The sequence below is a fragment of the Amblyraja radiata genome, chromosome 6, assembly GCF_010909765.2.
Source record: "Amblyraja radiata isolate CabotCenter1 chromosome 6, sAmbRad1.1.pri, whole genome shotgun sequence".
In the NCBI taxonomy this organism is placed as follows: domain Eukaryota; kingdom Metazoa; phylum Chordata; class Chondrichthyes; order Rajiformes; family Rajidae; genus Amblyraja; species Amblyraja radiata.
Genome location: NC_045961.1, coordinates 38,403,998 through 38,425,973, shown reverse-complemented (window position 1 = coordinate 38,425,973; position 21,976 = coordinate 38,403,998). Strand labels below are relative to the sequence as shown.

General features: G+C 43.6%; 1 protein-coding gene across 10 annotated transcripts in view; it reads right to left on the bottom strand.

The window, feature by feature from the left end:
* Positions 1-21,976, bottom strand: part of tenm4 (teneurin transmembrane protein 4) — a 549,066-nt gene that overhangs the window by 26,563 nt on the left and 500,527 nt on the right. For all 10 annotated transcript variants that reach the window (XM_033022541.1, XM_033022543.1, XM_033022544.1 and 7 more), the window contains 3 exons: positions 20,294-20,466; positions 17,514-17,749; positions 888-1,184 (listed from right to left, as the gene is read on the bottom strand). In XM_033022541.1, the coding sequence (XP_032878432.1) occupies positions 888-1,184; positions 17,514-17,749; positions 20,294-20,466 (706 nt within the window). The remainder of the gene's footprint in view (positions 1-887; positions 1,185-17,513; positions 17,750-20,293; positions 20,467-21,976) is intronic.

Genomic DNA, 21,976 nt, shown 5'->3' with positions numbered 1-21,976 from the left:
CGTTATCACCCCTCTCCACCCCAAGAACCTCCATGCAGTAACTCTCTGACTCCATGACATTGTGAACTGAAATTCCCTAAACTCTTGTCAGCATATAAAAATAAATTGGACCAGGACCACAACTGTACAATTTGGAAGACCTTTTCTCTTTCCTCTTAGTATATTTCATTCTGGTTCATTTACAAAAGAGATGCTTAAGAGAGGCAAAAGATTTAACGCTGGTCATTTTAAAAAAATGGACACAATTAAGTGCAATGTAAAAAAGTTCAGAATAATGATCCACAGTGGTTTATCAATGACTCTGCACTAGCAAGTTTTTAGTATAGTTCAGTTTAGAGACACGGCATGGAAACAGGCCTTTTGGCCCACCGAGTCCACATTGACCAACGGTCGCCTGTACACTAGTTCTAATTTCTTCCCAGTTCCGCATCCCACACACTAGGGGCAATTTACAGAAGCGAATTAACCTACAAACCTACATGTCTTTGGAATGTGAAAAGAAACCAGAGCATCTGGAGGAAACCGAAGTGGTCACAGGGTGAACATACAGACTCCATATAGACAGCACCCATAGTCAGGATTGAACCCGGGTCTCTGGTACTGTAAGGCAGCAACTCTATCACTATGCCACCCTGTTGAACTCTCTTGAAGAAGGATACTGACCCGAAACATCACATCCATTCCTCCACAGATGCTGCCTGACCAGCTGAGTTACTCCAGCATTTAGTGTTTTGGTTGCGATTTCAGCATCTGCTGTTCCTTGATATATTGTAGATCTATCTCCAATAGATCTGTTAATCTCTTATGGAAACATGGGGAGCTGCCTCACTTTTTAAATGTAAAGGTGTTACCTTAGCGGGTGGAATATCAATGTAGTGTGACAGTACCTTTTCCAGATAAGTGTAGGTCCATGATTTTCCATCTGCAAAAGTTCGGGATACAATCCTGCCTGCTTGATCATAGTCAATTCTCTCTGACATGGTACCCCTCTGGATACCTGCCACCAGACCAGCTGATGAATAAGTCACATTCACACCATTGAGTCTGCTGCTTGGAGACCACAGGGTAGGTCGGCCCAACTGATCATATAGAATTCGGAGAGTGAACTTCCGATGATCATCATATATCTTTTCTGTTCGCGTCACGCGGTCAAAATCCAAAGAGAGCAGATTCCGGCTATGGACCTGTGGGAATAAATGGAAAACGGACAAGCTAAAACATAGAATGTAGGAACATGGAACTACAGATGCTCGTTGAAACACAAAATGACTTCAAAGTGCTGGAGTAACTCGGGACAGCGGGCAGTATCTCTGGAGAACATGGTGATGTTTCAAGTTGAGCCCCTTCTTCAAACTCATGACCAGTCTGAAGAAGGGCCTCGACCCGAAACGTCACCTATCCATGTTCTCCAAAGATGGTGCCTGGCCTGCTGGGTTACTCCAGTTACTTTGTGTCCTTTCAAGCTAAAACACACACGCATTTACCATTTAAGTTCGAGAAGAGCTTGTCATAGAAATGTGGAGCAGAGCCATGAACCCTGTTTCTGCTTGCGGATGGTTGATGATTTTTAATATCTAACAGTATTGATATGACACACAATATGACACACAGTATTGATGGGGATTTTTTCCCAACTACCCATTTAAAATAAAAAGCTGGAGAATTGTGTTTCCTTTTCTTCTGTGGAGGAATCAAGCTCCACATATCTGCTGCATACAAGCACACGGGGTGCAGTGGAGCAAAAAGGTGGAAAAACCTGGCTTTACGCCTGTTGATTTTAATCATAGTTTCTAGATGCTCCCACCTGACATAAGTGGTTTGTTTTGAAATGCATTACACGGACAGAGCATTTAATTCATTCGCAGGGTGATTCATGGTAGAGCAACCATTATTTATTCCGAGCTAGTTCCGTGGAATCTTTATTTTCATTGGAGTAGGTGGAGAGATACTCAATTTAAGATCTCATCTGAAAGAAGACACTTACAACCAAGGTTATTTGGAAACCTGATGATTTAAGGAAAGTTTATAAGCTCAAAGATAAATAAGAAATAAAATATAAAATAGGAAAACTACTTGCATTTGCAAGTGGGTAAATAAAGAGATTAAATGTTCTGAATTTTGTTAATATTCTCCGTCTAAGCCAAATGTTTTTTTCAGGAGAAGGCTGCCATTGGAATTGTGGTGTACTGAACGCATCAATCTTTATAAACCTTCACAGATATTGATAGGTTCTCCGAGATTAGTCTCCAAGGTTGTGGAGAAATTGACCAGTGTGACAGTTTTTAGCCCTTATTTGTGGCAACGACAGTGGGACTTCTTTTTTGTTGGAGGGCATCGTCAGAATTTGTACCGACATTACTGAAAAATGAAGTCAACTCTCAGCTAAGAAAGCCATAAAGACTGGTTGGCGGCCCGCATCTAAACACCAGGTTGCTGTTCTCATCACAATATAATAAAGAACTAGCTAGTCGTAGAGCCATATAATCTTGTGGTCCACATGTTCTTGCCAACCGTCTAGTACACATCTATATTAAACCCATCACTTGGTCTCTAGTTTTCCTTTCTTGGCAATTGCAATGCTCATCCAGATACCTTAGAGATACAGCATGGAAACAGGCCCTTCGGCCCAGAGTCCACGCCGACCAGCGATCACTCCGTACACAACAATATTCTACACACGAGGGACAATTTACAATTTCCAGAAGTGAATTAACCTACAAACCTAAACTTCTTTAGAGTGTGGGAGGAAACTGTAGCACCCGGAGAAAACCCACATGGTCACAGGGAGTACATACAAACTCTGTACAGATAGCACCCGCAGTCAGGATCTAACTCAAGTCTCTCGCAACTCTACCGCTGAGCCACCGTGCCTTCTGAAATGTTGTGAAAGTCTCTGCCTTCACCACCCACTCAGGCAGTCCAGATTTCAATCACCCTCTGGATGGAAAAAAAGATCTTCCTCAGATCGCCTCTAATCCACTTTCCCCTAACTTATGCTGTCAACTTATGGTGAAAAGGGAGCATAAGTTTAAGAAAAGGGCGAGGTTTAAAGGGGATATGTGGAAGATCCTCTGCTGTGGTGAAAGGTTTCCACTTTCCTCTCGATTGAAACACTCCATCCCAGGCAACATCCTGGTGAATCTCCTCTGCCCCCCTCTCCTGGATACCTGTAAAGGTCCTGGTGTACAGTGGATAAGAATATGTAGGGCACGAGGGGACATCAGGGTCTGGGTTAGATGTGCCTGTAGTAGAACAATTACATTGTGAGCACTACATTCTTGGGGCTTGGGAAGAAAGTTCAGACAGACTGGGCACTAGCTACAGGAGACATAACTCCTGGTCCTTAGTTACACCAAGATGCAATATAATCTTACTTCAATACCTGTGGTTCAGGGAAAAGTGGACTGGCTTAGCAGTTTTTTTATAGTGCCCTGGACTTTGAAATACTAATGACTAAAACCTCCAGAGTTTGTCATTATTATACCATGAAACCATTAAGAACATCAGAAGAACACAAGTCGGACCCACAATCCTGTTCACATCAATGGGACGATGGTGGAGGGGGTCAATAACTTCAAATTCCAGGGCGTGCATATTTCCGAAGATCTTTCCTGGTCCCAGCACACCGATGCAATTATAAATAAGGCACATCAGCGACTCTACTTCCTAAGAAGATTATGGAGATTCTCCATGTTGAAGAGGATTCTCCTAAACTTCTACAGGTGCACGGTCAAGAGCATTCTGACTGGTTGCATCGTGGCCTGGTTCTGCAACTTGAACGTCCAGGAGCGTAAAAGACTACAAAAAGCTGTGACCACTGCCCAGTCCATCACCGACTCTGACCTCCCCACCATCGAAGGGATCTATCGTAGTCGCTGCCTCAAAAAGGCAGCCAAAATCATCAAGGACCCACACTCATCTCACCACTGCCATCAGGAAGAACGTACAGGAGCCTGAAAACTGTAACGTCCAGGTTCAAGAACAGCTTCCCCACAGCCATCAGGCTGTTAAACACAACAACGAATAAGCTCTCAGCTCTGAACTGCAAAAAAATATATTATTATTACACTATATTTGTTATTTATTGAACTTTTTCTTTTTTTTCTCTTCCCCCGTTATGTACTATGTTTACATATTCACATATTCTGTTGTGCTGCAGCAAGTAAGAATTTCATTGTCCCATCCGGGACATATGGCAATAAAACACTCTTGACTCTTGATGCTCCTGCCTGTCAGAGGCTGCGCTGTTTTGCAGCCTTCTCTCAGCACAAGATAAACATGCTTTATGATAAGAACTCAAGGTGCTTACACACTTATTCTCAGTAGAATACTCATATTTCATAAGCCACAGGAACAGAATTAGGCCATTTGGCCCATTGAGTCTACTCCACCATTCAATCAAGGCTGATCCATTTTCCCCTCTCAACCCCATTCTCCAGTCTTCTTCCCGTAACCTTTGGCTCTCTTAGTGATCAAGAATCTGTCAATCACCATTTTAAAAATACCCAATGAGTTGGCCTCCAGAGCCATCTGTGGCAATAAATTCTACATATTCACCACCCTCTGACTGAAGAAATTACTCCTCATCTCCTTTTTAAAGGTACGTCCTACTCTGAATGTGGGTGTAATCCCATGCGCACTTGACTAACAGAAGGAAGTATATAATGCTAGTAGATAAACTTATCTCCCTGGAGTCTTGCTGTCTTACCAAGACAGATGGATTGCAACGTGCTGTTGAAAGTAAGTAGGACATTGAAGAATATCACACTTAATACTGCAGAGATTGCAAATGTTTACCGATAAACATATGGTGCCACCAAAGGTGTGTGTGGTTTTGATCAAGAGAACCAAAGACAGAGACACACAGGCAGAAAGTTGTACTTACAGTGTACCTAATGGAGCTCTCTTGTCGCTAATTACTATAGAGTGAAAGATTTTTCTGGTGAGTTAGATTTATCTTACAACAAGCATCCTGTGTAAATGAGATCTCATTCCAACTTCGCTCATGCTACTTATACTTTTTTTTAAGGTGGAAAAGATCAAATTCCATTCGTGAAATCTTTTACTCAATTTGGGAGAAAAATTGGAACGATAAGTTTTTTTTGCATATCTGCACGTTTATATTTATTGAATGAATTTTCACTTCTAGAAATGCTGAAAAATGATGTGAAATTTCAGACCCACCATAATCAGTGTGCAGATAATTGTTTAATACGGCAGCTAAAGAGATGCGGGAAGGAATGGAAGTTACAAGTTAAAGTGTTCTGAAAGGTTGCTAACCTGAAATGTTAACCATGTTTCTCTTTCAAAAGATGCTGACTGACCTGCTGAGCATTTCCAACAATTTCTTCTTCCATAGCCAACCAGATTCAAAACTCAGGAATTTGGAGGGGAGGGAAGTGGAAGGGGGGGGGGGGCGGGGGGAAGAGGACAGATTTATGGGATCTCTGTTAGGGAACTGTAGACGTTGGTTTAACCCGAAGATAGACACAAAAAGCTGGAGGAACTCAGCGGGACAGGCAGCATCTCTGGAGAGAAGGAATGGGTGACGTTTCGGGTCGAGACCCTTCTTCAGACTGGTTAGGGATAAGCGAAACGAGAGATTTAGACAGTGATGTGGAGAGATAAAGAACAATGAATGAAAGATATGCAAAAAAAGTAACGATGATAAAGGAAACTGGCCATTGTAAGCTGTTTGTAGGGTGAAAATGAGAAGCTAGTGCGACTTGGGTGGGGGAGTCAAGAGACAAGAGTGTTTTATTGTCATATGTCCCAGAACAATGAAATTCTTACTTGCAGCAGCACAACCAAATATGTAAACATAGTACACTGTAAACAATATGATAAACGAGAGAAAAAATGAATGTATGCACATACTCACATGCATATATATATATATGCATATATATGCATATATATATATGCATGCATATATATATATATATATATATATGCATGCATATATATATATATATATATATATATATATATATATATATATGCATATATATATATATATATATATATGCATATATATATATATATATATATATGCATATATATATATATATGCATATATATATATATATATGCATATATATATATATATATATGCATATATATATATATATATATATATATATATGCATATATATATATATATATATGCATATATATATATATATATATGCATATATATATATATATATATATGCATATATATATATATATGCATATATATATATATATATATATATATATATATGCATATATGCATATATATGCATATATATATATATGCATATATATGCATATATATATATATATGCATATATATATATATATATATTATATACACACACGCATATATATTATGGCGTCAGCTGATAGTCAGACTACTTGCGGTCGAACCCTCGTCAGTGGTTACGAGGGTTGTCACATGACATCATGGGGTTAAGGGGAGTGTCCTGCCTCATAAGCATATCTCAACTTGAGATCACCCCAGTCGACAGGTAGCTGAGCTCGAGACAACACCCTCGCTCAGCTGCAGCAGCAATGACAATATGCTAGAGGACCAAAGATATATGTATTCCGAACCTATTATCTCACCGAATAAAGCAACCGTTTGTTCACCACGTTTGGTGCTGCTACATTGGTGAACCGCGACGATTCAAATTGAGATTTTAGATTTCTCCCGACACACGCAGCCTGATGTCTGCAACCGACAGCCCAGCCCTGCTGAACGACGCTGCCGCCAACCCGGCCCTACCGTTAGGTATGCCGCAGGCCGCCCGGGTCGATGGGCACGGTCCGGGCCTTGTTTGACGGCCGCCAATCTCTCCCGCATAACGTGCCCGGAGCCGACCACTGGGGCTGAGAGGCCGCGTCTGCCGCCGCTTCCCCATAAGCTGCTACCAACCAGAGCCGAGAGGCCGCGGCAGTCGTTGCTCCACCATCGGCTGTCGCTCCCCCACCAGCTGTCGCTCCCCCACCAGCCACCGCTCCCCCACCAGCTGCTGCGGGAGCTGCGGGTTTAGCAGCCGCCCTGCCCCCAGCATCACAGCCGCCCGCCCGCCGGCCCCTGGAGTGGGTAGAGAGCGGACCCGCCCATTACTCCACCGGCCGCTGCTCAAGGCCTAGCTTCCTGATAGAGCGGACCTACCTGGGGCGGCTGCCCGAAGACGACCTCACCGGCGTGGACCCCGATGATTCCCGGGCGCTGGCTGCCCACCTGGTTGGGCTGTGGTCGGCCCAGAATTAGGATGGAGCCTCGGCCAGTCGTGAGTCGGCGGTCCCTCGGCGACGGTGGGTGGAGTCCCTACCTGCAATGGTGGGGTGAGGCCCGTAGATTCCGGCCGCCCCGCACGCATCCGGCAATCGCCTTGGTTGGCCGCCTTCAAAGGTTGCCTCAGCAGGCCGCCAAAATGGCCGCCACGGCCTACTGCCACATGGCCGCCGCAGTGACTGCAAAAATGGCCGACGCTGCTGGACGGAAGCAACGCTCGACCTTCTCTGACCACCGTCAACAGCGCCACCTTCCGGCCGGATGCCGTCTCTGCAGACTGACCACCAGCAACATATCCACTTCAGGTCAGATATATTGTGTCACTGTCACTGCAACCTCCAGTTTTCCAGCGCAGCTTCCCATCCTGCATCATCCTGCACCATGGACTATTTGCACTTTTACTTTCCTACCACTTTGGACTTGTTTGCTCGCTGTAGTTTGTTTTGTTTCTTTTCACTTTTTTTACACTGTAATGACCTCGCCAGGTTTAGCAATTAGTTTATTCTTTTTTTCCCCTCTCTTTTTGTTTGCATTGTTGCCGATGTCTCCCAGCCATTGCTGGGTGCCATATTTCTCAGGACATGATCCCCTGCTGGTCGATGAGATGTGACTGTGTCTCGTCAAACCTGCGGCTTTTGCATTGGTCTCCTTGCACCCCTCAACATACGGCTGGGATGACCCACAGCCGGAGTGTTGACTGTGCCCGCGGGCCCCACCATCCAGACCCAAGGCCAGGGTGCCTCCGACCCACAGCAGGAGCCGCCCTCGACCATGCATGCGCACCTTTTTGTAGGTTAGCGCATTCTATTCCTTCCTCTGGTTCTGGGGGGGGGGGGGGGTCCTGTGGCGTCAGCATACATATATATACACACATATATCCATACACATATATATATATACATATATATATACACATAAACATACACACATATATCCATACACACATATATATACATATATATACACATAAACATACACACATATATCCATACACACATATATATACACATAAACACACACACGTGTTTAATCGCCTGATGGATGTAGGGAATAAGCTGTTCCTGAACCTGCACGTTTCAGTTTTCAGGCTATTGTACCTTCTTCCCGATGGCAGTGTGAAATGAGTGTGTGGCCAGGGTGGTGTGGGTCTCTGATGATGCAGGCTGTCTTTTGAGGCAGCGACTCCAATAAATCCAGCCGATGGTGGGGAGGTCAGAGCCGGTGATGGACTGGCCAGTGTTCACAATTTTTTGCAGTCTTTTCCGCTCCCTGGGCATTCAAGTTGCTGAACCAGGCCATGATGCAACCAGTCAATATGTTTCCTACTGTACACCTGTAGAAGTTCAAGAGAATCCTCTCTGACATATCGAATCTCCGTAATCTTCTCAGGAAGTAGAGGCGTTGATGTGCTTTATTTATAATTGCATCAGTGTCCTGGGTCCAGGAAAGATCTTTGGAAATATGCACGCCCAGTTTGTGGGTCCTCATCCTTCCCCTTCCAAAGTCCACAATCAGTTCATTGGTTTTACTGATATTGAGAGCCAGGTTGTTATGCTGGCACCATTTGGTCAATCGCTCGATCTCACTTCTATACTCTGACTCATCACCATCTGTAATTCGTCCAACAATGGTGGTGTTGTCGGCGAACTTGACGATGGAGTTCGCATTATGTTCAGCTACACAGTCATGAGTATAGAGTGGAGCAGGGGTCTGAGCACGCAGCCTTGAGGTGCTCCCGTACGGATTAATGAGGTTGAAGTATTTCTGCTAATTCGAACAGACTGTGGTCTGTGGCTGAGGAAGTCGAGGATTCAATTGCAGAGGGATGAGCAGAGACCCAGTTCTGTGAGCTTGGTAACCAGCTTTTAAAAAAATGTATAATAAAAAATATTTATTCAAATATTAAAATATATACAATAAAAAATAAAACATCAACCCTGGAAAAGGGGCAGGCAGCTGGCTCGGGCAGAGCCCTCTTCTGCCTGGCGTCGTGACTTGCGGATGGCCAGCTTGGCCAGGCCCAGGAACAACCCAACCAGGGCATCCTCTGTCCTACCCTCTCACCTACACACAGGGATGATGGTATCGAACGCCGAGCTGTAGTCTATAAACAACAGCCTGACGTAAGTGTTTTTATTGTCCAAGTGGTCCAGTGCGGAGTGGAGAGCCAGTGAGATCGCAGCCTCCGTGACTTGTTGTGGCTGTAGGCAAACTGTAGTGGGGTCAAGGTTCTTGTTAAGGAAGGAGTTAATATTCAAGATTCAAGATTCAAGATACATTTAATTGTCACATGTGCCAGATGGCACAGTGAAATGAAATTCCCATACAGCCATACAATAAAAAAATAAAGAACACAACACACTATAGAATTTGACATAAAACATCCCCACACAGCAGAATCAGAGTTTCCCACTGTGTGGGAAGGCACCAAAGTCAGGTTACACCAATATGCACCATAATCAACCTTTCAAAACACTTCATCACCACAGGCGTTAGTGCCACTGGTCGATAGTCGTTCAGGCACGTCACGGAGGGATAGACAGAGAGGGAATGCCGGGGCTACCTGAAGTGAGAGAAATCAACATTCATACCCCTGGGCTGTAAGCTGCCCAAGTGAAATATGAGATGCTGTTCCTCCAATTTACATTTAGCCTCACTCTGACAATGGAGGACGTCGAGGATAAAAAGGTATATATCCAATATATCGGAACACCACAATTCTATTTGACATATTTAACAAATCAGCTGGATGGAAGATCATTTCAATTGTTAAATTTAGACACTTTGCCAAAGAACTTTTCAAGTCAAGTTGAAAATCTCCTCCTGGGCTTCGTTCCTATGCTTGTTAGCTTTGCCCAATTTCCTGAATGATTTCTCTCACTTCAGGTAGCCCCGGCATTCCTTCTCTCTCTATCCCTCCCCCACTCAAGTCGCACTAGCTTCTCATTTTCACCCTACAAACAGCTTACAATGGCCTGTTTCCTTTATCATTGTTATCTTTTTGCATACCTTTCATTCATTGTTCTTCATCTTTCCACATCACCGTCTATATCTCTCATTTCCCTCATCCCTAACCAGTCTGAAGAAGGGTCTCGATCCGAAACGTTACCCATTCCTTCTCTCCAGAGATGCTGCCTGTCCCGCTGAGTTACTCCAGCTTCTTTTGTCTGTTTCCTGAATGATTTGTCCCCTGACAACTTCATTGCTGACTGACTCGGTGCCCAGATTGTGAGATAAGCAGCAATCTTCCAAAATAGTTCACCTACAAATGTCTCACTTCCATTTTGTTCTTTACTCCAGCATGTTGCCTCACAGACATAAAGCACGATAGGGTATATGGCTTTTCATTGCAAGAAATACAGCTATTTGTCCAGATTTTTATTGGCTTTGTTAATTGGTTGGCAGAAATGAAAATTCTGGTCTTGGCTTCCTTTTCAGACATTGAGTCTTTTTTTTTGAATAATACCTCCCCGATGCTTAAATCTTGTTATTGTTTACTGGCCTGAAAATAGCTTACTGCATTTTATTAGCATGAAATAGCACTGTGTGTTACCCAAGGCCATTTGTAAAGTCTCATTAACGGTGTAACCTCAGGTTGTGACGTTCCCAGAAGAGCACTGTGGGGTTTCCATCTGTCAAGTTGTACTCTGTTGCTTTTAATGTACGCTACTCCATTCATACTCTGCAATATCCTGCATATAAGTATAAAAACACGGAGGTCTTGCTGCAGCTGTACACAGTATTAGTGAGACCACATTTGGAATACTGTGTACAGTTCTGGGGTCCATACTTAAGAAAGGATGTACTAGCCCTGGAGGCAGTGCAGCGAAGGTTTACAAGATTAATTCCTGCAATGAGGGGATTGACATATGAGGAAAGGTTAAGTAAGCTGGAGCTCTACTCTTTGGAGTTTAGGAGAATGAGAGGCGATCTCATTGAAACATATAAGATCGTGAGGGGCCTTGATCGGGTGGATGCACCGAGGATGTTCCCAATGATCGGGGAAACTAGAACTAGGGGACATAGTTGCAGAATAAGGGGGGGCTCTTTTAAAACTGAGATGAGGAAGAACTTCTTCACCAAGAGGGTGGTTAATTTATGGAATTCACTGCCCCAGGGAGCAGTGGAAGCAGAAACGTTAAATATGTTTAAGTCTAGAATAGATGGTTTTTTAGCTGCCGAGGGGATAAGGGGCTACGGGGAGAGGGCAGGGATATGGACCTAGGTATGGTTAGTATAGTAAGACCTGAGTGATCTCCTGGACAAGTGTCGATCGCCTGGATTGGGGTCGGAGAGGAATTTCCCGGATTTTTTTTCCCGAATTGGACCTGGGTTTTTATCCGTTTTTTTGCCTCCCCCAGGAGATCACGCGGTTCTTGGGGTGGAGAGGGGTGATAGCGGTATGAAGGGGAGGGTAGTGTCTTGTGTTCTGTGTCTTGTGTCTACTGTTTGTGGGTAAGTGTGTCTGTTTAGTGTTCAGCCATGAGCGAATGGCGGTGCGGGCTCGACGGACCTGGTGGTCTACTCTCGCACCTACTTTCTATGTTTCTATGTTTCTATATGCCGGCACGAAGATTAACGGATGCAATTTCTGCAGCAAGCCCTTGAAGGGATATATCACATTTACAAGCAGCACTCTTCCAGCTACTGTTGCTGCCAAAGGAAAAGATGCTTCAAAATGGGCGCGGTTAGAGGAAGCATCTTAGTGAACCGTGACCGAGAGAGGCCGGTGAAGACAGGTGCCTGCAGGAACAATGTTCTAATGCATGTGTGGCCTTGGAGACCGTCCCTAGATACATTCATGGCAGGAGTTTAGTTTGGCATCATGTTCGTGGGCCGAAGGGCCTGTCTATGGTTTAATGGTGGTTTTATTGTCACATGTGCAAAGTGCAATTGCAAAGTGAATTGATTTTCTTACTGTCCAGTAGAGTAATGCCATACCTAAGCATATCCCCGATTAGCACGTGCACAGAAATAGTCTATTGACCCTGTATGCAAGAGGTGTCGATGTTCGCCTTTGCTGTTTTATGTTCCAGAAGGTGGCACAGTGGTGCAGTAGTAGAATTGCTGCCTCACAGTGCCAGACACTCCAGGTTCAATCCCAACCTCGGATGCTGCCTGTCTGTGTGGAGTTTGCACGTTCTCCCTGTGATCGTGTGAGTTTCCTCCAGATGCTCCAGTTTCCTCCCACATTCCAAAGACGTGGGGGTTTGCTGGTTATTTGGCCTCTGTAAATTGCCCGCAGTGCGCAGGGAGTGGATGAGAAAGTTGGATAACATAGAACAAATGTGTGAACATGTGATTGATGATCGGCGTGGACTCAGTGGGCCGAAGGGCCTGTTTCCATGCTGTATCACTAAACAAAACCAAACCTAAAACTAAAGTGTCTGCATGGAATGATGCAATACTATTTGCAATCTATGAATACCCTATGAATAGGGCGGCCAAGGTGGCACAGTGGTAGAGTTGCTGCCTTACAGCACTTGCAGCGCCGGAGACCCGGGTTCGATACCGACTACGGATGCTGTCTGTATGGAGTTTGTACGTTCTCTCCGTGACCGTGTGGGTTTTCTCTGAGATCTTCGGATTCCTCCCACACTGCAAAGACGTACAGGTATGTAGGTTAATTGGCCTGGTGTATGTGTAAATTGTCCCTGGTGTGTGTAGGATAGTGTTAATGTGTGTGGATCACGGTCGATGCGGACTCGGTGGGCCGAAGGACATGTTTCCGCGCTGTATCTCTAAATTATAAACTAAAAGCTGTACTTGGTGATGTCCATAGGGAAGGTAAATCCTCAGGCGTGCTTCTATGGGAGAAGTAGATAAAGTATTTTCTCTTTGAGCCTCAGGCTTGAGTGCCATCCCTAATGAAGCAGTCAGCATCAAAATATGAGATGTAGCAGAGATCAGCAGCCTGGAATGACACTGAGCCAAGGAAGATGAGAGTGATCATGACCTTGACCTTCACAAACAAAGCCATGCAGACACACTGGTGTACACAGGTGAACTGTTTGAAGTTGCAGGAGATTATAGACCTCGCTAAAAGTGATTTGAATGTCGAGCCCTCCTTGGAGCAATCTTGCAGGGGAATCAGCGGAATTAAAACTATTGTGTAGCGTCAGTTTTCAGACAAGTGAAATTGAAAAGCATGCTGGAGACGATTTTTGCGTGTTCATTATTGTTGACTCTTTTAAGAGTATAATGCCAGAAGATCTGCCAAAGGCAGGGGGTCAAATAATGGGAAATAAGAGACAGAAAAAAAAATGCAATGTTGCACTGCTCTGTGTTAGGTCCATTTTCAAAGATGTGACACTTTTTTTTGGCGTAGTGCAGTGGAATTTGTCTAGTTTCCTTAAGGCTGAATTTCACATTCATATTTCATTAGTGATCATTGGAAAATTGCCATCACCATGCGTATCCCAGCTCTTACTACATCTCCCTACAGTTTTATTTCTTGCATCTCTTGAAGTTCATCACGCTCATATCAGATCAACGTCATCATTAAAGCACAGATTTCTGATCTTCTCACCCCCCCCTCCCCTCCTCCCATCTCATCAATACAACTGCTATGAAAATCTTTACGACATTTGTTCCAAATTGGTGTAGCTATAGAACGAGACTGACATTGTGGGATTGCTTCAGGTAACAATACTTCATTTATTTTCAATTTCCTGATAATAAAGCAAACTACATTGTCTTTGTTATGCCATAAACAATGAACAACTAGAAATCAAATTTATTTTCCAATAAATTAAAACATTCAGATTCATTTCAAATAAATGTATTTTTTGTCACTTCTATTCAGTAATTGCTAAACATAGCTGTATGTTTCAGCAATCATAACCTGTGCCATCTTTCAATAATAATATGCCATTGTATTGTTCAGATTACTATTTTTTCCTTTGCAAAGATCACTAAACAATTATTTAAATAATACAAGAAAATATAATTATTGCAGAGTTAAAGTAATTTTACTTCACGTATCCAAACTGATGAGAGAAGAGAAATCTACTGAACAGTAAATTAATTCATACGTAACATCAGTTTGTTGCCTTGAAATAACAATTGTTAACTTGTATTTTCATAAACACTCTGCATATAAGAGATGGAGAACATATAACAACTTAATCTCTTCTAAGTGACTTAGGTGAAAGAGTTTCTTCGACACCAAAACAACTAAATATTAATTCTCTGCAGCTCAAGGTTAGCTAGGAAAACCTTACAGTGCACTATTTGCATTATTAATGCCACCTCATATTGTATTTTGTCAGGATCAAGTTGTATGAAACCAATTATTCCAGACCGATATTATCTTAAAATCTGGAGAAGAACCAGGGGTTTGCTTTGTAAAATCCTAAAATATTTCTTCTAGATGACCATGTAAAGAATTACATGACAAATTGCTGTGTTTGATAAAAGATGGAAATGTATGCTACTCATTTAATCCAAACCATAACATTAGAAGCAGAAGAGGCCATTTGGCTCTTGTGTCTGTTCTGTCATTCAAAATTGGAATTGCTTCTGACAGCAATGCAAATTAATATAACAGTGTGTTCTATACTCAGAACGCAACTATTCCATTAGTAGAAGCGTACCTAATCTCCTCATATGATATGCTAGTGTTTGCAAATAGTGTTGGCAGAATATCAATTGCGTAAGGATTAGAAGATGGAAATGCCCAATTCATGTACTGTTAACCATTTCTTAGTTTTTAGAGACACAGTATGGAAGCAGGCCTTTCGGCCCACTGAGTCCACGCTGGCCATTGATCAACCATACACTAGTTCTATGTTATCCCACTTTCACATCCTACACACCAGGGTCAATTTACAGAAACCAATACCTTACAAACCCGCACCACTTTGGAATGTGGGATGAATTCCAGAGCACCCGGAGGAAACCCACACGGTCCCAGGGAGAATGTACAGCATCCGCACAGACAGCAAACGTAATCAGGATCAAACCCGGGTCTCTGGCGCCGTGAGGCAGTAGTTCGACCACTGCGCCACTGATTGTGGCGCCACGGTGCCGCCCTGATTGCCAAGCCATCCACCAGAAATGGGCACATGCACTGGAAACATGCACGGGATCATTTTTATGCATAACTTGCGCATAGCAAGCAGGTGCTAATTGATCTAATTCCATTGGTCTAACTGCAACACTTGAGACTTACTTAACACTTATGTCGGCCTTGTGTTTTGAATTTTAGTTCCCCTACCTCCACAACTCTTTCTCTCTTGGCGGACTTGTCAATGACACTGACACAAATGCATGAATGTCCAGTTCAGTGACTCCTCAGCAATTGTTATTGTCATCGGTGTTGCTCTGTGGTCAGCTAATACACAGTTGATTTGCACTGGGGAATGATGGTGGGGAGGGAGATAGAGGATAATAATTTTGCCTTGGTTTTTTTCTGTCTCTTTATACAAATAGGAATGAATGACTTTTAGGGCCCGCTGAGGGAGCGGAGTTCAATTCCTGATATAATGCAACTTAGGCTCAATGCTCCTGAGAAAACAATCCGTTGTCCAAACTCCCCGAATACCCAATACCCTCTAAATCAGTTAGATCATCTAAGCAAAGAAATATCACAATCTATATAACTAAAAGTCTCATCTTGACCACTTCCTGTCTGCGTTGTATATTGATTTTAGAAAATACGCTACCATATATCGTTATGATTTTTGGCCATCTTACTCACAGTCCTCCTCTGCTGAGGCAGCCCCAAGGATTTACACCGAGCGATGAAAAATAAAAAAGTTATGAGTGTTAAAAAAATCTTGAGATCAGCTGATTGGTCCCCTCGCCTGTCAATCACCACGAGGGGGGGGGGGCAGGACTATAAAACCCCGGATGCCTGGACGTGTCAGTCACTCTGGAAGATCGCGAGGGAGAGTCCACAACTGTGATACTAAGCTGCGAATCAACTGAACTGTAAGTCTGCAATGTACTTGCAATAAATGATTTGTTAGCCCTTAATGATAATGCAATGAGTTGTTTGGCAATTTGCTGGCCTGCACTCTGCTTGAAATGCTATGAAATTGAATTTGGTGGCCTGCACTGTGCTTGAAATGCTATGAAATTGAATGTGGTGCCTGGACTCTGCTTGAAATGTTATGAAATTGAATTTGGTGACCTGCACTCTGCTTGAAATGCTATGAAATTGAATTTGGTGGCCTGCACTCTGCTTGAAATGCTATGAAATTGAATTTGGTGGCCTGCACTCTGCTTGAAATGTTATGAAATTGAATTTGGTGGCCTGCACTCTGCTTGAAATGCTATGAAATTGAATTTGGTGACCTGCAAAACACAGAGTCTCTTGCCCAAAGTAGGGGAACCAAGAACCCAAGGAGATAGGTTTAGGGTGAGGGGGGGAAAGATTTAATAGGAACCTGAGGGGTAACTTCTTCACACAGAGGGAGATGGGTGTATGGAACGAGCTGCCAGAGGAGCTAGTTGGGGCAGGTAGTATCACAAAGCTTCAGAAACATTTGGACAGGTACATGGATAGGGCAGGTTTAGAGGGATATGGGCCAAATGTAGGTAGGTGGGACTAGTTTAGATGGGACATGTTGGTCGGTGTGGGCAAGTTGGGCCAAAGAGCCTGTTTCCACACTGTATCCCTCTACAACTCTAGGTGCTACATTCTTGGCTTCATTTCTGAAATGAGATCAAAGGTCACTTATTTACAATGGTCCAGAGTTACAATCTGGCTTTTGAATGAATATGTAAAGCAAAGAATGAAAAGTTAAATCTGAAATATTATTTGAAATTAGGAGCCTAAAATAATCATAGGTTCAAATTAAATAAATGGGAAATTTATATTCAATACCATGTGGTTCCTTCATCATATCAGATGTTATCGTATTTGTGCACATGAGAATAAACTTAACTTGGTGAGTTTTTACTTGTTTATCTTAAGACCGAGCTGAAAACAAAATGGACAAGTTGCCTTCATAGTGTAAACCTTCATAACTTAACTAATTCACAGCTGCAGCATCCAGATAGAGCAGTAAATGTGGAAGTGTTTTCAGACATAATTAAGTGCTTGATTGAAACGTGCTGAAGAGAAGAATGAAGTGGCTGCAATACATTTCCTCATCCCTACTCAGGCTGGCAACTGCATTAACTCAATGTCCCACAATGTTTATTTGTTGGTTAAAAAGATGCATTGTTGGGGGATTTAGCTTTACGTTCAGTGTATTTCATTTTGTCAGGTCTTACTCACCCTAAGCCTTCTTCCAAACACGGTTACTTGCCCCCTGGCTTCCTCTTTTCGTTGTCTCCATTCCACAAAGTTTAAGCCGTTTTCAATGGGCAATGTAACATTGCGCTTTCCGACTGTAGGATTTACAGTGCCTCCCAAGAGATGCGGTTCCGTTTGCAGTGAAACTTCCATAGCATTAGCTAGCATAAGCCGCAGTGATCCATCGGCAGCAACGTGATAGGCATTTCGAACTTGATCTAAGAACACAAAGGACTAAGTTTAATATTTTTGACATAATTATTATGACAAATATATTTTGAGAAAAACGAGTGTTGGATCTTAGATTAGATAAGTAGTGCACAATCAAATTTGTTTGATTACTTCAGCAAATTTTCCAATAGTGGTCTGGTCAGAGTCAGGGCAGAAAGGAGGCTGTATGTAAAGGGCAACCAACAGAAACAAGCACCTCGTAATACGATCCAAATCAATAATGAGTAAAGGTCAAAAATAAGAGTAAAGGTAGCCCGCAAATTCAGGGCAAAAACCTGTGAAATGGAGAACCGATTCACTGCTTAGATTGGCTCCTTTTTAGTTTGCTATTCATTGGCTTCAGCGGAAATGGAAAATGGGCAATTTCTGTAACCAGCTAATGTCTTTCGTTTCACCTTGGTTAAAATTTCTCTGCCTTAAATGGATGCAAAGAGTGACTTGGAAATAAGCAGAGAAGCAAATAACGATCAATATGGTATTATGACATGAAACAGAAATTACTATAAATACTTCCCTGAGATAATAATTATACTTACGTTTCATAATGTGAAAAAACAATGGAATATGTTTTACGTTTCATAACAATGATAAAACAAACTGTAAAGGTGAAGGGAGATTGATGCTGAGACAAGAACTCTATTTCTTTCTCCAGCACAGAAGTAGCGGAAGTGGCGGCGCCGGGAACGGCTGCGGCTCGCCTGCAGTCCATTTGTCTTTTACTTTTTTGTGTTGTATTTTTTTCGTTTTGTCTAGTTACGTTTTTGGTTTTTAGGTCGTGTTTATGTGGGGGGGGGGTGAAACGGGGCTTGCTGTCTCTCCCTTCGGGGGAATACGACCTTTTTGTCGTATCCCCCTTCTCTGCCTCCGTCTACACTGAGGCCTAATGGCGGAGCTGGCGACCTCGGGACTCTGGAGGCAGCTGACAGGACTCGCCCTGGGCTCGCTCCCGTGAGGGTGGCCCAGCCCGGGGCTGGAACTGCGCTCTCGTGAGAGCGGCCTGGCGAGGGGCTGAGAGACTTTCCCGTGAGGGGCTGTGGCCCGTCGGAGTGGCCCAGCCCGAGGGAGGAGCGGCACTCCCGTCGGAGTGGCCCAGCCCGAGGGAGAACGGCACTCCCGTCGGAGTGGCCCAGCCCGAGGGTGGAACGGCACTCCCGTCGGAGTGGCCCAGCCCGAGGGAGAACGGCACTCCCGTCGGAGTGGCCCAGCCCGAGGGAGAACGGCACTCCCGTCGGAGTGGCCCAGCCCGAGGGAGAACGGCACTCCCGTCGGAGTGGCCCAGCCCGAGGGTGGAACGGCACTCCCGTCGGAGTGACCCAGCCCGAGGGAGAACGGCACTCCCGTCGGAGTGGCCCAGCCCGAGGGAGAACGGCACTCCCGTCGGAGTGGCCCAGCCCGAGGGTGGAACGGCACTCCCGTCGGAGTGGCCCAGCCCGAGGGTGGAACGGCACTCCCGTCGGAGTGGCCCAGCCCGAGGGAGAATGGCACTCCCGTCGGAGTGGCCCAGCCCGAGGGAGAACGGTACTCACGTGAGGGCGATCCGGCTCGGGGCTGGAACGGTGCTCCGGTGGCTGGGACGGCGTTCTGAGGCGGTGACCTGAGTCTGGGGTTCAGCCGCGGGCCAGCGGTTGTGTGTGCTGGACTGGAGGGCGGCAGCTTCGACCACCCCCGGCGTTTTGCGGGGTTCGGTGAGCCGCGGGACTGTTGTGCCATCGCCCGGTGGGGAATCGCCTCAGCGCAGAGGGAGAAGAGGAGGGAAAAGACAGTAACCCTAAGATTTTTGCCTCCACCACAGTGAGGAGGTGCTTGGAGGATACACTGTGGTGGTGTTAATTTGTGTTTATTGTTGTTTATTATTGTATGATTGTATGTATGACTGCAGGCACGAAATTTCGTTCAGACCGTAAGGTCTGAATGACAATAAAGGTATTCAATTCAATTCAATTCAAAGAGTTATTTTTTCAGGTCAATCACCTTTCACCAAAACATCGAGCATCCATTGACAATATGAAAGAATGGGTCGACTGGGCTTGTATTCACTTGAGTTTAGAAGGATGAGAGGGTATCTTATGGAAACATGTAAAATTCTTAAGTGATTGGACAGGCTAGATGCAAGAAAAATGTTCCCCATGTTGGGAGAGTCCAGAACCAGGGGTCACAGTTTAAGAATAAGGGGTAGGCCATTTAGGACTGAGATGAGGAAAATACCCTTTTCACACAGGGTTGTGAATCTGTGGAATTTGGCACAGAAGGCAGTGGAGGCCAATTCACTGCATGTTTTCAAGGGAGATTTCACTCTTAGGGCTAACGGAATCAAGGAATATGGGTAGAAAGCAGGAACAGGGTACTGATTTTGAATGATCAGCCATGATCATATTGAATGGCTGGCTCGAAGGGCTGAACGGCCTAGTCCTGCACATATTTTCTATGTTTCTATATTTCTATATGAAACTTAGGTATAATTATTATCTCCCATAAGCGAGAGCAAAATAGGAATAAATAAGAAAGAGGAAGTATTAGTGAATGAACTTTACCTTGGACCAGGGTGTAGAAAGCACCTGCGGTTGACAGATTGGTGGTTATAGTAACATCGTCCTTATTCGAAGTCTCGACATGTACTCGGACAGCGCTGTCAATGTCACCATGGAAACTGTCAATGCGTCCAGTGGGAAAAGTTGCATTGATGAGGCGACCATAATTATCATACCTATGTGGAAAGTAATTGTGTTCATTCCTTGTATAGTTTGTTGGATTGAAACGCTTCAACTTTTATTTTTCAACAAACAATCTCACACAATGTGCAATTTTTCCAACAATTTATAACAATTTGCAGTGCAGGTTCAATTGGAACTTTTCTACCTAGCATCTTAAGGACACTGAAAATAGAACTAATTAAATTTACATTTATCATCAGTGATTAGATTCCTTGAGGCAAGGAATGTTTTACGTAAGAAATTCAAAACTTGAACCATTATTTACTTTCAGCAAACTGAGCAGAATTTTCAAAAATAGCATTTGGGGATCTTTGAATTAATGAAGTACTTCACCAATGTCACTGGTTTTCTCTCTGCGACATTTATTTAGGAGCATAACAGTGAGTCCAAAACTGCCGAAAGAAGCAATAACTATCCAGCAAAAAAAGTTGGTTTGATACCCCAAGCAATTTCAAACATTCTTCCATTTTAATATGGTTTGCAATATGTTGCTAATTCTGGGTAAAATATTACATAGTTAATTATATTTCCGTTCCTTTCAGTACCCTAAAAGTAATAAAACTCAGCTATTTTAAACTTTTCCCTGCATGTGGCTTTGGTTTAATCTTTGTTTTACCTAATTATTTGAATTACTATGTAACTGAATGAAAATGACTAAAATATTTTTTTATGAAACACTTCCCTGTTCCATTTTAGTTTAGTTTAGTTTAGAGATATAACACAAAAGCAGGCCCTTTGGTCCAGTGAGTCAACGCTGACCATCGATCTCCTGTTCACTCATGTTATCCCAATTTTGCATCCACTCTCTACATACTAGGGAATATTTACAGAGGCCAACTCCCGACAAACCCGCTGTATTTTGGAAGAAAATTGGAGCATCCGGAGGAAACTCATGTGGTCACAAGGAGAAGTTGCAAACTCCACAAAGACAGCGCCCGAGGTGAGGATCGCATGTGGGTCTCGGTCATTTTGAGACATTACATACAGAAACATACATGGAGAGGCAATTATGGGTTTGGAAAACAATTTGCCCTTTAAACGTTGCAATTGTACCTGCTTCTGCCTCCTCCCTAGTAATATGTTCCAGGCACGGTTCCTCTCTGCGTTAATACAGGTGCCAGAGGTTATGGGGAGAAGGCAGGAGAATGGGGTTGGGAGGGAGAGATAGATCAGCTATGATCGAATGGCGGAATAGACTTGATGGAGTTGAATGGCCTAATTCTTCTACTCCTTATGACCTTATCAGTAAGTTGTCTTGTAATTCAACTTTAAATTTTCTCCTTCTCACATTAAACATATGTCCTCCACTGTTTGACATTTCAACCCTGGGAAAAAACTAAACACCCTATCTGTGCCCCTCATCATTTTATATAGTTCTATCAGCTCATCCCTCAGTCTACGACGATCCAGCTAAAATCCCATTTTGTCCAACCTCTCCTTATAGCTAATACACTCCAATCATTTTGACTATTTTAGGTGGAGTTTGGACCAACTTATTTCAAA